The sequence below is a fragment of the Dermacentor andersoni genome, chromosome 1 (genome assembly GCF_023375885.2).
Source record: "Dermacentor andersoni chromosome 1, qqDerAnde1_hic_scaffold, whole genome shotgun sequence".
Lineage (NCBI taxonomy): Eukaryota > Metazoa > Arthropoda > Arachnida > Ixodida > Ixodidae > Dermacentor > Dermacentor andersoni.
In genome coordinates this window covers 42,616,707-42,632,622 of record NC_092814.1, presented here as the reverse complement: position 1 = coordinate 42,632,622, position 15,916 = coordinate 42,616,707, and the positions used below count along the sequence as shown (strand labels likewise).

Genomic DNA, 15,916 nt, shown 5'->3' with positions numbered 1-15,916 from the left:
GGTTGTGAAGGAGGACGACGACGTGTGGCTGGCTGGCTGAATCTCGACAGGCGCTCAGTTGACCAAGGCCATCGCTTCTAACTCTACCCGGCTTCAAAGTAACGCCTTTTGTGGGCGTAACAGAGTGGTGGAGGTGCGGGGTACGACAGAACGTACCATGGAGTCGCAACACCTAGAACTTCGCCGGAGCCGTCGTCTTGCCGGTCTCTTGCCAACGACCTTCCCTATGGCTCAGGACGGAGGTGGACAAATGCCAGCAGTAGTTTCACCTTCTCAAAGGTCAGCGCCAGTTGGACCTTTGCGGCACTACATGGAACCACGCTCGTTCGCGGGAAAAGTGGGCGAAGACGTCGACGAGTGGCTGATGCACTACGCAAGGGTGAGCCGCTACAACCGTTGGGATTCTGTCACTCAGCTTGAATATGTTGCACTCTTTCTGAGTGAGACAGCGCTGATGTGGTATGAAAACCACGAAGACTCCCTAACAACGTGGGAGCACTTTGTCGAGGAAATTAAGAAGTGTTTTGGCGACACCCACGCCAAACAGAAACGCGCCGAGAGGACACTTGCCCAAAGAGCTCAAGCTCCTGGAGAAACATGCACTATTTACATAGAGGAAATCCTCAAGCTGTGCAAAATCGTAAATCCGCAGATGTCCGAGGAAGACAGAGTCGGACATCTCCTCAAAGGAATTGCAGAAGATGTATACAATTTCCTCATAAGTCGGGAACACGTTGATTCCGTATCAGATGTCGTGCGTCATTGCCGTACGTTTGAGACGTTGAAAACACGTCGCATTGTGCCAAAGTTTGGACGCCTGGCGAATGTGACAACCATTGCCAGCGTCGATGAGAGCCCGTCTGCCGATCTTTCGTCTACTATACGGCAGATCGTGCGTGAAGAACTGCTGCGGCACCAGGAACTTGCGCGCGACGTCATACGACAACCTGACGCTTATTACCCGCAACACATGGCGCCTGCCGCACCCTGCGCTTCCTGGCAACCGGCGGTATGTGTCACAGACGTCAACCACAGAGGTGCTCCATGGCCACGTGAGGACACATTTACGCCCGAACACCGACCAGCAGAACACCCTCGCCCCAGCAGGTTTGCACGCAGACCGACCGTTCCTCCTGTGCAGCAGGCTCAGCCGCTCCGCTCTGCTACACGACCCCCCACGGCTGAGCGCTTCGAAGGGCAGTTCATCGATCGTCGTTTACCTGTGTGCTATAGCTGTGGCGACTTCGGTCACATTGCCAGGTACTGCAATCGCCGCCAACCACCGAGGTTCGACCGATCGACGATGTCTAGGCGGTACCGTGCTCCTCTGGGCGAAACATATTCGCCCTCGCACACATATTTAGGGAGCTTGCCTCACCAGCACCCGGAGACGCTACGGAACCGTTCTCCAGCATCCGATCGCAGCTTGACACCACCACCCGCTCCTCGTGTAAGCCGGTCGCCCTCTCCGCGGCGTCGATACCCGTCGCCACCTCCGGAAAACTAGCCAGCGCGGCCGTTGGAGGTGAGGTCGCTGGACAATCTTCGATATCGACAGAGATACCTCCAACCATTTGTATGTTTAAGAATAAGGTGTTTGTATTAATTGACGGGGTTTCATCCATGGCCTTAGTGGACACGGGAGCAACCGTTTCAGTGATGAGTCTTGCGTTTAAAAGCCTCCTAGGACGAAAGGTGATGTTTCGCTGGGACCGTGCCGATACGTTTCGCGGAGTGAGTGGGGAGTTGTTGTATCCTGTGGGCGTGTGTAATGTAGACGTTACCTTGGGTGGTCAAATATTTAACGCGGAGTTCGCTGTTCTACCTCATTCTACGCATGACGTAATCCTGGGTCTTGATTTTTTGAAACTGTGTGGTGCCACCGTCGACTGCAAAACGGGTGAAATCAGTGTAGGTACGAGCTTTGCTGCGGCGTTTATGGAAGCCCCACCGTATCGTGAAAGTGTGCTTTGTGTATCCCGTGATACAGTTGTGCCTCCGTTATCCGCAACGTGTGTTTCAGTCGCCTGTTTCCCCACCACCGACGGAACGTTTGACGCTACCGTGGAGCCCGTTCACCTGAGTTGCATCAAGAGGAATGTACTGATACCGTATTGCACGCTGTCAGTTGTTCAGGGATGCACCAACTTATGGGCCGTAAACTGTTCGAGTGAACCTGCAATACTACCACAGGGTCTGAAACTTGCCGCCTACCATGAAGATCACGTGCTATCGCTCGCCATCCTTACAGAGGCCCTTGATTCTGCGGATGAGCGCCATTTCGCTAATGTCTGCCCTGCGGCGCACTCCTCATTTCTGACTATGGTAAACAAGTCGCTCAGCACTAAGCAGCGTCACGAAGTGGCGAATATTCTGCTAAAACATGCCCGACTGTTTGACTTCTCCCAGCAAGAGGGACCACCATTGTTTCCTCCTTCTCGTATACACCATCGCATCGATACGGGATCTGCCCAACCGCTGCGGCAGAAACCATACAGAGTCTCACCATCGGAACGCAAGGTGATCAATGACCAAGTCCACGAAATGCTAAATAAGAATGTAATCCAAGAATCCTGTAGTCCGTGGGCAGCGCCAGTGATCCTGGTTAGAAAGAAAGATGGTACATGGCGATTTTGTGTTGACTACCGCCGCCTCAACACCATCACTAAAAAGGACGTATATCCTCTTCCGCGTATTGATGATGCTATCGACTGCCTCTCATCAGCGTCTTACTTTTCGTCTGTTGACTTGAGGTCGGGGTACTGGCAGATTCCTATGCACGAGGCAGACAGGGAGAAAACGGCATTTGTAACACCAGATGGACTTTTTGAATTTAATGTGATGCCGTTCGGGCTCTGTAATGCGCCTGCAACTTTCGAGCGCTTCATGGACAACATCCTGCGTGGTTTGAAGTGGGAAGTATGCATGTGCTATCTAGATGATGTAGTGATTTTCGGGCGCACGTTCAGTGAGCACAACGCACGTCTCGATCTTGTGCTAGACTGCTTGGACAAAGCGGGTTTGGTGCTCAACTCGAAGAAGTGTCATTTTGGAGAGCGCCAAACACTCGTTCTGGGACACCTAGTGGATAAGGACGGTATACGACCTGATCCAGCGAAGACTGCTACGGTGGAAGCCTTCAAGCAACCTCGCCATGTAAAAGAGCTACGCAGTTTCCTAGGGCTTTGCTCGTACTTCCGCCGGTTTATTCGTGGATTTGCCAACATCGCGTATCCACTGACATGCCTCCTCCAGAAGGGCGTTCCCTTTGAATGGACTCCTGAATGTGAAGCTAGTTTTCGTGAGCTAAAGTCTCGTCTGACGTCTCATCCCATTCTCCGACACTTCGACCATGCGGCTCCCACAGAAGTTCATACGGACGCTAGCGGTATTGGCATCGGCGCCGTCCTTATTCAACGCGTCGACACAAAAGAACACGTCGTCGCCTATGCGAGTCGTTCTTTAAGTAAGTCCGAGCGTAACTACACCGTTACAGAGCAAGAATGTCTTGCAGTTATTTTCGCAGTACAGCGCTTCCGGTCGTACCTGTACGGGCGCCCCTTCACTGTGGTGACAGACCATCATTCTCTCTGCTGGCTGGTTAATCTCCGTGATCCGTCGGGCCGGCTTGCGCGTTGGACACTCCGTTTACAAGAATATAACTTTACGGTTTCTTATAAAAGCGGCCGCCGACACGCCGACGCTGACTGCCTCTCGCGCATGCCGCTTCCAACGACGGACTGCGACGCGGACAACTTCGACTGCTATATCGCATCACTGGAGCCGGGATTTCCTGATATAAATACCTTCAAGGTCGAGCAACAAAAAGACAGAACTTTAGAACCACTGCTCATTACTGCAAGGCAATCAGCACCATCCACTCGTTTCTGTGTTCGTGATGGGGTTCTTTACAAAAAGAACTATTCTACTACAGGCCCACGATATCTTCTGGTGGTCCCGGAGAGTCTCCGTGTCTCCGTCTTGCGCGCTATGCATGACGATCCAACATCTGGACATTTGGGTTCTGCGCGAACTCTCTACCGCCTCCAAGAAAGGTTCTACTGGCCTAAAATGCGCCAGACGACCGCCCAGTATGTGTCCAGCTGCAGCGAGTGTCAACGTTATAAGCGTCCGACGAGTGCTCCTCCTGGTCAACTCCATCCAGTGCCACCCCCCAGCTCTCCCTTTGAGCAAGTTGGCATCGACCTCCTCGGTCCTTTCCCGCGTTCATCCGATGGGAATCGCTGGATTATCGTGTGTGCCGATCACTTGACACGCTACTGTGAGACAGCTGCAATACCATCGGCTACTGCAACCGAAGTGTGTATTTTTCTGCTGCGTTTTGTCATTCTCCGACATGGACCTCCCAGAGTCATCATCAGCGATCGTGGGCGGCAGTTCACTGCAGACGTGGTCGAAGAGATGCTTCGTCTATGTGCTTCAAGGTTTCGACATTCCACCCCGTATCATCCCCAAACAAATGGCCTTACGGAACGCACGAACAGAACTCTTACTAACATGCTGTCCATGTATGTCGAGTCAGATCATAAGAACTGGGACAGCGTGCTACCTTTCATTACGTACGCATTTAACACCTCAAAGCATGAAGTTACGGGCTACAGTCCCTTCTTTCTTCTCTACGCTCGTCCGCCTCGTTATACACTAGACACTATCTTCCCGTTTTCCAGCCACGATAATCTTTGTATATCAGAGACAGTCTGTCTTGCTGAAGAAGCCCGACGACTTGCTTCGTTACGCACTCTTGTTTCACAAGACCGCTCGAAGGCACGCTGCGACCGCCGACGCCGACACGTGATATATGACCCCGGTGATTTAGTGTTGCTCTGGAAACCAACCAGGAAGCGTGGACTATGTGAAAAACTGCTGGCCCACTATGTTGGACCCTATGTTATTACGGAGCGCATCAGCGAATTAACCTACCGCATAGCACGTCTCACATCAAATGGCCGACGGTCAGCAAAGACTGAACTTTCGCATGTCGCCCGTTTAAAGCCCTTTATTTCTCGACAGCCTGTTTGACTTGCCCGGCGGGCTTCGTCTGCGCGGAGGGAAATGTGACGCTCTTAGGTGCATAGTGGGTTCACGAATGTGACGCGCTTAGGTGCATAGTGGGTTCACGCCTCAAAAAAGGGTATGCGGGGGCACCAGAGGGTTGTGAAGGAGGACGACGACGTGTGGCTGGCTGGCTGAATCTCGACAGGCGCTCAGTTGACCAAGGCCATCGCTTCTAACTCTACCCGGCTTCAAAGTAACGCCTTTTGTGGGCGTAACAATATGTTACCTTAACTGGTGCAGAAGCAGCTGTTAAAATTGATCCATGACTAACATGGTCGACTAGCAGTTTTCAAATTTTATAGCAACCTTACAAGGTCTGAAAGACACAAACAAGCTTTATCATGAGACTAAATGGGCTGCAATATGCAACAGGAAACCAGGTTACCAGCATTAAAAATTCCTGTAAATACAGCTTAAATGCAGCCTTACATACTTTGTATCACTGTTCGAGCACGTTGAAATGACTAGTTGGAGATGTCAATGTCTTGCCAAAGCTCACAAGTGTGCAAATGTAAACTTTGGCTTGCATCATTCTTCTCCATTACAGTGTCCATCGAACCGGATTCTGTTTATGAATCCTTCTCTTCATCATCGGGGTCTAGTACTGACCTGGTTTATGCAAGCGCCGTGGAAGCAGCTCCTGAAACTTCCACTCTGGTCCCTGCCATTCCGGTCCCTGCCGCTCTGGTCCCTGAGGCTGTTGCCTCTGTCCCCGAGCAGACACAGATGAGCTCGTTAAGAGGAACAGAGGTCCTGATCAAGGGCCTTCCGAAAGCCACAACGCCAGAGTTCGTCTACTACAACGCTGCCTGTTTTGCTGCTGTTGAGAACGTTATAATCACTGCTGACGGAGATGGAATGAGTGCGGAAATAATGTGAGTTTATCAAGATGCCCTTGAGTGAGTGGCTGTTCCTTGATGTGTGGCCGTAGAAACTGGCTAGTTGGTATTCCATTGTGTAAAAAAAGAGAAAGGTAGATGGAGGACAGAACAAACTCGTGTCCTTTTCTTCTTTCTGTCCAGCGGTGCACTGCTTTTTAGAACTGAGTTTTACATTCCCACCATTCCTTGACTCAACCGATCCCATCTACCAATCTGCACATTAGTGCATTCTTTTACTTAGTTGTATGGATACTTTTTGCTTTTATTTCGCCAAGCTCAAAAAATGTTCCCAGCAAGCAAAAAAAAAAATAAACATATTTAAGGTGGCGCCGCAGGTGTCCTGCTACCGCTTGCTGCAAATAAGTTCCATGCGTTTTTTAAGCTGTCCACAAAATGAAAACATTGCATTCAAAACATGGCCTAAATGAGAAAAGTTTTGTAACTGATGCTTGTTTTCTATTTCACACAAAAACTTGAAGAGTGTTAGATATAGAATGTTGCCTTTGCAACATTCCTGCAAAAAATTCTGGTCCTTCAAAAAACTAAAGGAAAAAATAGTTTTAAGAAGTTTTTCCACAAAACTTTAACAAAAAGTTTTTCACTTGGAGCAGAGTTCTCCTCAGCACTTCAAACTGTGCCGACCTAGATCATGTCGGAGATATAGTGCAACCATTCCCCACCATGGTGTCCAAATCCACGGCCAGCAACAGCTCCCTCTGGGTAACAGAGCTTGAAGTCTACACTTTTGCTGGTGGCATACACTGGGAGTGATTGCATAAGCCAGATATAAGTCGTGGTCTCCATGTTTGGGACACTGCCTATTCGTTTCATAATTGAGGGAAGGAAATTTCACGGCATATTCACTCATGGAGGAAGGAAAGAACTTCCTCCATGCAACTTCCTCACAATGCATCTGTGATTGTTGGAGCCTGTCATTAGCATCTAGGCCCCCGCATGCAGCGCTGCGGCGCTTGCACTCGTTTTTCACCCGGCAGCAGCAAGCGATCGCACTGGCAGAGCCACATGCTGCACTTCTTGCTTATTTCTTCCTCCTTTTTTCTGTCTGTTATGGCTCACTAGAAAATTGTAAGGGATCAGGCTTGGTCCCTCTGCTTGATCGCTCTGAGCCATCTGTGGAAGCACTGAGTGAGTGCTGTGAAAGTAGTCTGCAACGGAACAGGCAAACAGTACTCTACGCCAGTGGCATAGCCAGAAAAACAACAGTGCCCCCATGTATTATGCACGCGCTCGTCCCATCTTTATCTGGGTGTGGAATTTTTTAGCAGATTCCCCCCCCCCCCCCCGAGCAGTTACGGCTAACATGATCCGGAATCAGGTAGAGGCGAGCCATAATTGGGGCAACAGTGTTCTGTGCATGGGTAAAAGGATTGCCCCGCCCCCCCCTTCCTCCTGTTTGGACTGCCTCTGTCCCTCGCCTTGCTTTCACATTCAAGCTTTCCCTTTCATCCATGTCTCTCAAATTTCAGAGGGGTTGAAAGTGGCTTGATGCGCGCTATCATTCTGCTTGCGCAATGTTGGAGATGACGCAATCTAGAGCACATGATAACGTGATCAAGCGTGCACTAGAAGGGGGAAAGCATGGGTAAGTGCGTGCTTGGCCAGGGGTCATTCTTAGTCATTTTTATGGCACGCGACATTACTGTAGCTAGTGATGCATCGAGCCTTCGCCTTTGACTCAGGTTTGTTCGAAAAGTGGTCCATGAGAGAGAGAAATTTAATTCAAAATAACCGTCTCGCAGTTTCGGACTTCAAATCTGCGAGAGTTGTTCTCTATTCAAACACATATCACTTTGCCGGGATCAACAGACCAACTTGAATTATCTGTGAATTTGAATTAAGATATTGAATGACAGCACTAATTCGTATTTCATGGGACCGAAAAAAAAAAAAAAAAAGGACCGAATTAAGCGAATGTCAAATTATCGAGGGTATCAAGAAAATAAGCAAATGCTTACTATGCCAACATGATTTTATTTACTGAATGAATCAGTCAATCCTGTTTCTATTTTGCGCAAAATCAGTGTAGAAGCTGCAATTCTCATCTCTTGACTTATTAGCACTCGCAGCGATGAAGGCCTCGCGACTTCCTTCACAGTGCGGCCGCAGTGCGTATCTTCATATGAAGCACGCTTTTCGCTGCCGTGCGCACATCCCGATTATTTTTGTGCCAGTGTCGCCAGGTTGCCGCCCTTCGCGATGTAGACGGTGCTCTTCATCCTCGACAGCTTTGCACTGAGTAAAAACGAAACTATTGTTTGCCGAAAGTGCTACGGACAAGACCGCGGCCGCTGTCGATGCCATCATGGATGGCGACCTTGATTTTCTGAAGGTGCGCGGCCATTGCACGCACTGTTAGGAACGGCCTGCAGAGGTGCCGACATGCAAAGTTTTCCCAGCCAGCTGCAGCAGCAGGGTTGGCGTTTTCTAGGAAGCGACCGTCAGTCTCCAGCCGAATGGCGTCACTAGGTCTACTGTGGAGACTTGCTTTGAAAGGACGACAAGGCATCATTTCGCAGCCTCTTGGCGTCACGATGTCTGCCGCGGCGACTGACTTTGTGAGGAGGACAATACGCTGAGTCAGCAACTCTTCGTCGCCGGAATGCTGAGCCGAGGTCGACGAACCAGGCTTTGTTAGTGAACTCGCCATCACGGACCTGGTCTGTCCGGAGCGGGGGAGCGCCTGAAGGAATGTATTTGGCAGCACCGTCTCACGCGCCTTTCAAGACGCAAGACAATGGAGAATCACAACGGCCACTCTGCGGGGGTCAGCTCGGGGCGCCCCCTTAGGGCAAGACCCAGTTCTGCGAAGACCGTCTCGCCTTGGTGGGGGCAGTGAAACCTGTGCGAAAGTGTATGTGTAAGCCCTCCCCCTCAAAGGTGGCTCGGTTACGATGACTCTGGTCGAATGTTTTCCCTCACCTAGGGATCAAGGGAGGACAGAGTGTATTTAAGGAGCTGTTGCGCGGCTCCTCAGAGTGCTTTCTCTCGCAGTCATGCTAGACTGATGAACTGCAACGTCCTTATGTAGATACTGTAACTAAACCCATATTCCTCATTCTCGATGAGAACAAGTCTCTCACTAAAACAACGTTCTCAGCGTGGATGAGTTGGACGATGGCATGGGCCAGATACCATCTATTTCATGCCCGACTCCAAACTTTACAGCACAGAGTCAAAATGGAACTACCGTTTGCTCCAACTGCGGACTGTCAGGATTGGGGGCTCAATCCCGTCGCTCGTGATCCGTTGTCAAGATTGGAGTCCGGCATGAATTAGAAGGTAGCTGGCCCATGCCGTCGTCCAACTTATCCACGCTGAGGACGTTGATGAAGGGAAGGACTGCTTCTCATCGAGAACGAGGAATATGGGTTTATTTACAATATTTATATCAGTCTAACATGACTGTTTGAGAAAGTACATCAGTCTAACATGACTGCTTGAGAGAGAGTGTCAGTCCAACATGACTGCTTAAGAGAAGTGTGTCGAGCATCCGCACAACAGCAGTTTTTAAACGCTCGGTCCTCCCGCGATACAAGGCGGCGAACGTTCGTTTAGTCATCACAAACCAGCCGCCTCCCACAGGACGGTCTACGCACACAAAAGCACACACGTTCGAAGGTCTGGAGCCGACGTCAGAGGGCCCCGTAGAACTCGGAGCCGTTCCGGGTAGCGCGTTGAGGAGTTTGGGAACAATAGTTGGCCCGCCGAACTCGTCCCGTCACAAAGTCGATTTAGTCGCGCTGTGGCATGTCTTGCACTGCAGCTCGCCGTCCATAGCAGCGCCGGGATGTTGCCGCCTATAGTCGTAAGTGGGCGGCAATCTTGCACTGCAGCTCGCCGTCCTTAGCAGCGCCGGGATGTTGCCGCCTATAGTCGTAAGTGGGCGGCAATCTTGCACTGCAGCTCTCCGTCCTTAGCAGCGCCGGGATGTTGCCGCCTATAGTCGTATGTGGGTGGCAATCTTGCACCGCAGATGGCCATTCTTAACAGCGCCTCCATGGCCCGAAAAATCTCGACTGTCTAGCGCTGACAACCGCTGGGCAGGAAGAGAACGGCTGGTGGTCAGGGGGTGATTGATGCCTTGGCTCGCAGCGACCACTTGTGTATTGATGTCACCGCCCCAAAACATCCAAGAAGGACAGGCAACTGCAAAATGAACCCCACAACACGGCTCTACGCCGAGATGACGTACATTGGCTCTCACCTTAGACCCGCTAGGCTTCAACAACAAAAAAAACAAAAACATAAGTGCAGAAAAAAAAAATGCTGCATTTCGCTATGCCAATTTCTGAAGCAATTTTGTGCTGACGAATTCAGAAACCATGGAGGGAATCCTGCTAAATGAGAGGAGATCTTCTTGGCTTAAAAAAAAATTAACACTATTAGCCCTAAAATTTAGGCGGGACCCTCAAACGCAGAATTCAAATTAGCCTGCTCAAACCATCCGCATTGCTATGCAACTTTCCCTTCTTATATCTAACGGAGAAGTTGTACTCTTGGAGAGTGAGGCTCCATCGGAGCAAGCGGCCATTTTTGTGTGACATTTGATTGAGCCACATCAGAGGACAGTGGTCGGTCTCGAAAACGAACTTCGCTCCGTACAAGTAACACGATAACTTCTGAGCGGCCCAAACTAAACAAGCGCATTCCTTCTCTGAAGCGCTGTAGGCTTCCTCTCTTACATTTAGTTTACGGCTGGCATAGAGGATAGGATGCTCCTCGTTATCGTCGCCGACCTGACTAAGTACCACGCCCATACCTCTGTCACTTGCGTCGCATTCAACTATGAATTCCTTTGTGTAGTCTGGCGCGCGAAGCACAGGACGAGAAACCAATAGGGTTTTCAAACTTTGAAAAGCGTTCTCTTTGTCCTTATCCCAGTGTACGCTACTCGGTGCTCCCTTTCGGAGGGCATCCGTTAATGGACTTGCCATTTGCGAGTAATTCGGAATGTACCGTTGATAGTACCCCACAAGTCCCAAAAATGAACGAAGGTCTGTTTTCGTGCGCGGCTGAGAAAATTCTCCAATCGTAGCTATTTTCAGCTCGGCCGGCCGTCTCATGCTTTGGCCGACAACATGGCCCAGATAAGTAACCTGTGAACAACCAAACCTACACTTTTCCGCTTTCATCGTTAAGCCGGCTTCCCTCAACCGTGAGAACACCTGTTTGAGGTGCGATACGTGTTGTTCCCAGCTGTCCGAAAAAATTGCTACATCATGAAGATAGGGCAAGGCGAACTCCTGCAAGTCTTTTAGGACAATATCCATTAACTTAGAGAAGCTAAACGGCGCATTCTTCAGCCCGAAGCTGAGTGCGAGAGGGCGAAAAGTGCCTACAGGTGAGATGAATGCGGTATAGCGGCTGGCGCTTTCTGAAAGGGGAACTTGCCAGTACCCCCGCACGAGATCTATAGTTGAAATGTATTTAGCAGCGCTAACTCTTTCAATTCATTCCTCAATGTTTGGTATCGGGTACAGCTGATCCCTAGTGATGGCATTTAACTTCCTGTAGTCAACACACGGACGAGGGTCCTTGTTAGGGGTTTCTACCAGTATTAGCGGTGACGTGTAGTCACTCTCAGTGGGCTCAATAACTCCCAACTCTATCATGCGCTGTATCTCTGCCTCCATAATCTCTGTCTTGGAGACACCCTGTAAGGCTTTGATCTTACTGGTTCGGTTGATGTCAGCTCAATTTCATGCGGTATTAGTTCGGTTCTACCCGGCCGATCGCTGAATCTGTCGAGATATTCCCCTAACACCTCTTTGAGCTCATCTAGCTGCTCGGGTCTTAGAGCGTGCGAGCTTACCGAGTGTTCTACTACTTCTTCTAGGCCGATTTCAGAGTTGGAGGTCGTCCTATACTCCTTAAACTTGGTACTAGTGCCATTCTGCTCTTTGATGGTATAGTTAACGACTCCGCTCCACTCTATATACGGCTTCATCAATTGCAGTGATATATCCTCACCTCCTTCCTGCGACCGGTCATTTTCAGAGCATAGTTAGTATATGAAAGTTTGTGCAACATTTTAACGGGCCCGTCCCAGTGAACTTCAAGCTTGTTCTTTCTTGAGGGTTTGAGGATCATTACCTGGTCTCCGGCGTTAAATGTACGAAGCCTCGCATTCTTGTCGTAATAGAATTTGGCGTTCTTTTGAGCTACCCCCATGTTCTTTCCGACTAGTTCTTGGGTTGCGCTTAGCCGTTCCAGCAATTTTAGCACGTATTCAACCACTGTGGGACTCTCCCCTCTTTCCTCCCACATCTCTCTTAACATTCTCAGTGGAGAACGGAGTGTCCTCCCATACACTAGTTCTGCTGGCGAGAACCCTGTCGCTTCATGTGGAACCGTTCGCAAAGCGAACAAAGTTGCCGGCAGACAGTTCTTCCAGTCCTCCTTGTGCTCGTAACAGAGTGCACGCAAAACTCGCTTAAGCACCGAATGCCACCTCTCTACACTGTTTGACTGAGGGTGATAGACAGAACTGTGTATTAACTTTACCCCGCACTTTTGCAAGAACGTGGAAGTCAGTGCGCTCGTGAATACTGACCCTTGATCTGCCTGAATTTCGGCTGGAAACCCAACTCGTGCAAACACTGTCAAAAGCGCGTCTACTACTTCGGTGGAGCTGAGCTCTTTCAAAGGGATTGCTTCTGGAAACTTGGTAGCCAGACACAGCATGGTAAACAAGTACCTGTAGCCCGATTTTGTTTTTGGGAGAGGCCCTACCGTGTCAATTACAAGTAGTCGGGAAAGCTCTGTTATTAAGGGCACTACCTTCAGTGGAGCTTTCCATGTCTCTCCTGGTTTACCAGAACGCTGGCAGGCGTCGCATGATCTTACAAAGTTTTCTACGTCTTTGAAACAGCCAGGCCAGTAGTATTCCATAAGCAATCTTTCCTTTGATCTGTTTATGTCTAGGTGGCCGGACCACCCATTTCCATGACAGAGACTCAAAAGGTCCTCCCTGTACTTAGTAGGTACGACTAACTGATCTAAAACCCTACCCTTTCGATCTCTGTAGTGCCGATACAACAACCCTCCTCTCTCATGTATCGTCACGTTGCGCCTAGCAATGCCTTCTTTAGCTGTGTCATGTAATTTAGCTAAGCTCTCATCATTCTTTTGCTCGGCTGCCAGTGACTCTATCCACACGTAAGAGCTGATCAAAGTTCTTTGAGGCCGGTGATAATAACGACCCTGTCTCGCTTGTGAGTGCGTCAGCTTGCTCCTCCTGCAGGCTAGAACTTTGACACTCTAGTGCTACGCTCTCATTGAGCTGGTCAGCTGGCAGGCTCTCCTCAACTGTTTTTTTGTCCCTCGGGCCTAGCTCGGATTCGGGTATTGAAGTTATCCCCTTTTCTGCTTCCGCTGGAGGAGCTTGTGCATTTTCAGCCGAAAGCGTCGCGATCTTACGAGCTTGGCCTCAGGTCAATGCCTGTACTATGCCCTCTCCCAGTTTAAGCCCTTTGTCACGCAGTAACTGATTCGAACGATTCGAAAAGATGTAAGGGTACTGCTGTGACAAAAATTTGGAAACTGCAGCCTCAGTCTCTAGCTCCTCGAATGGTCCACTGATTTTGACTTTGGCCATGGGCAGACACACGCTGTGTTCGTCTACAACCTGTTTTATCCATGCTACTTCTCCGGTGAAGTCATCTACCGTCACGTAAGACGGATGGACAATGTCCATCGTGGCGGCACTGTCTCTTAGCACTCGGCATGGTTTGCCATTAACTTGCAGGTCGTGAAGATAGAAGTTCCATATTCTCGTCTTTTTCCTCCACGTAGGAGAAAAGTACGCTAGGATTCCCGCAGTTTACAGCTATATGTCCCAGTTTGTGGCATTTGTAATAGCGAATTGGTCTAAAAGATTCGAATTTTCTTTTCTGTTCTTTTTGTGCGGTTTCTCCGTTAAGTTTCTCACCTGCGGAAAGTTGGTTTTTTCATCCAGTTTCATTTTCATTAATTTATCGTTTCTTTATTTAATTTATTAAGCACAATTTCCCCCTACGTTGTCCTCGGTGTCAGTGTTTGTTGGCTTCTTATGACTAATAAAAATCAGGCCCCTCGGTGAACTCCTTTTCTTCTCGTTTATGCACATATACAATGTGTTCAAATATATACATGGGACAAAGTTTATTATATTTTTGAAAGCTATGGAGGTAGCCAAATAAAATTATATTTCTTAAGGTATGAATACCCTATGCCTACACAATGAAAATGTTGCTGTATGTTCACCACGTTTCAAATTGCTTTGCGTGCATTTTTGACCATGAAAAAAACCTCTAGACTTCAGTGATCCCTTTGGTAGAGACCTTTAACAATGGCACGTGAATGTTGTGCGTCTCAGTATTGCTTCTCTTTCTAGTAAGCAATGCTAATGACTCATAAAAAATAAACTCTTCTAATAAATTACAAAATTTATGAAGGATGGAAACATCATCAGTTGCATGCAAAGGTCATGAATATATACCAAGTGTCAAAATTCACTATCATTCACCAAGATTTAAAAAAAGAGCAATGCGTTACTCGAAGAAAACTTGGTGCATATTGTTTACAGTACAGTGGAGTAGCTGCCAGTAATTGTATTGTTACTGAGATTTAATTAGGTAATTGTAATAATTATCTAACTCGAGACGTACTATCCTAATTATCAAAGTGTCAATGAAGCATTTGAAGGCATAGCCAAGGCACATCTCACTGCGGTATTTTAAGCGACGTAATAATTGCATACTAATTTTTTTTTCTGACTGATGAACTCAAATGATATTGCTCAACAAAAAACCACACGGACGTGAGAGGACGACATACCAAGCGCAAACTTTCAAGTTTATTGTACCACTGAAACTGATTTTATACATGTGAAGCAGTGTAGACCGCGCATGCGCTTACATGAAAAAGAACTGGGCATTCATGTAACATAGTTACAAGACGTGATGCCGCATCCAAGAAACTTAGTTCTTTCTCTGTGAGAGCCAGAGAAGGGAAGCTAACACACTTGTCACCCAAATTTGCGATCATCTGCGCTTCAGATATTTCACAGATGAGCTGCGTACCGCCACGGGAAACAATTGTGCATTGGTCCTCAAGAGGTTTGCAGCCATGATCCGTTGCAACATGATCGCGTTGCCTCAATGATCGGCTCCGCGAACACAGCAACAATGTAAAAAATGACTCCGGTGGTTTCTTGGCAATTCATTGTCGCGATCATGGCTGCAAACCTCTTGAGGACCAATGCACGATTGTTTCCTGTGGCAGTACGCAGCTCATCCGTGAAATATATGACGCGCAGATGATCGCAAAATTGGGTGACAAGTGTGTTAGCTTCCCTTCTCTGGCTCTCACAGAAAAAGAAGTAAGTTTCTTGGACGCGGCATCACATGACTTCTATGTTACATGAATGTGCAGTTCTTTTTCATGTAAGCGCATGTGCGGTCTACACTGCTTCACATGTATAAAATCGGTTTCAGTGGTACAATAAACTTAGCTGAAAGTTTGCGCGTGGTGTGTGTCCTCTCACGTCCGTGTCATTTTTTGTTGCGCAATATCATTTGAGTAATGGATTACCAACTTGCCTGAAATGCTGCTCTCGATAAATAAATCCCGTGAAATATGGAGAATACCAAGTGACTGCTCTCCCAACCAGATCATAAAGCAGCGCCCTCGAACTGCTTCACTCCGAATTATAAAGAATGAAATAAAGGAAATAAAGAAAGATATCGTGATCCAGCTGGCGCCTTTTCTGCCACGCCCCGGCTGAAGTAACACGTTGCATTTGGTGTTAGTTGGAAACAAGCTGTGATAGCTGTTGTCTTAGCGTAAATAAAGTGCACGGATGGTATTTTTTTTTTTTTTCTACAACACCTATCTCCACAAAAGCGAATTGACAACGTCAGTGCAAAGGTTTAAAGGTGCTCAAACATGATCTTTGC

The 15,916-nt window shown here is 48.5% G+C and overlaps 1 protein-coding gene and 1 long non-coding RNA gene across 7 annotated transcripts in view; one reads left to right on the top strand and one right to left on the bottom strand.

Annotated features, from left to right (window-relative positions):
- The window catches only part of LOC129380443 (uncharacterized), a 55,494-nt gene that overhangs the window by 15,267 nt on the left and 24,311 nt on the right, over positions 1–15,916 (bottom strand). The window lies entirely within an intron of this gene.
- LOC126545924 (uncharacterized) overlaps positions 1–15,916 on the top strand; it is a 127,741-nt gene that overhangs the window by 94,934 nt on the left and 16,891 nt on the right. For all 5 annotated transcript variants that reach the window (XM_055061372.2, XM_050193974.3, XM_050193972.3 and 2 more), the window contains one exon: positions 5,624–5,951. In XM_055061372.2, the coding sequence (XP_054917347.2) occupies positions 5,624–5,951 (328 nt within the window). The remainder of the gene's footprint in view (positions 1–5,623; positions 5,952–15,916) is intronic.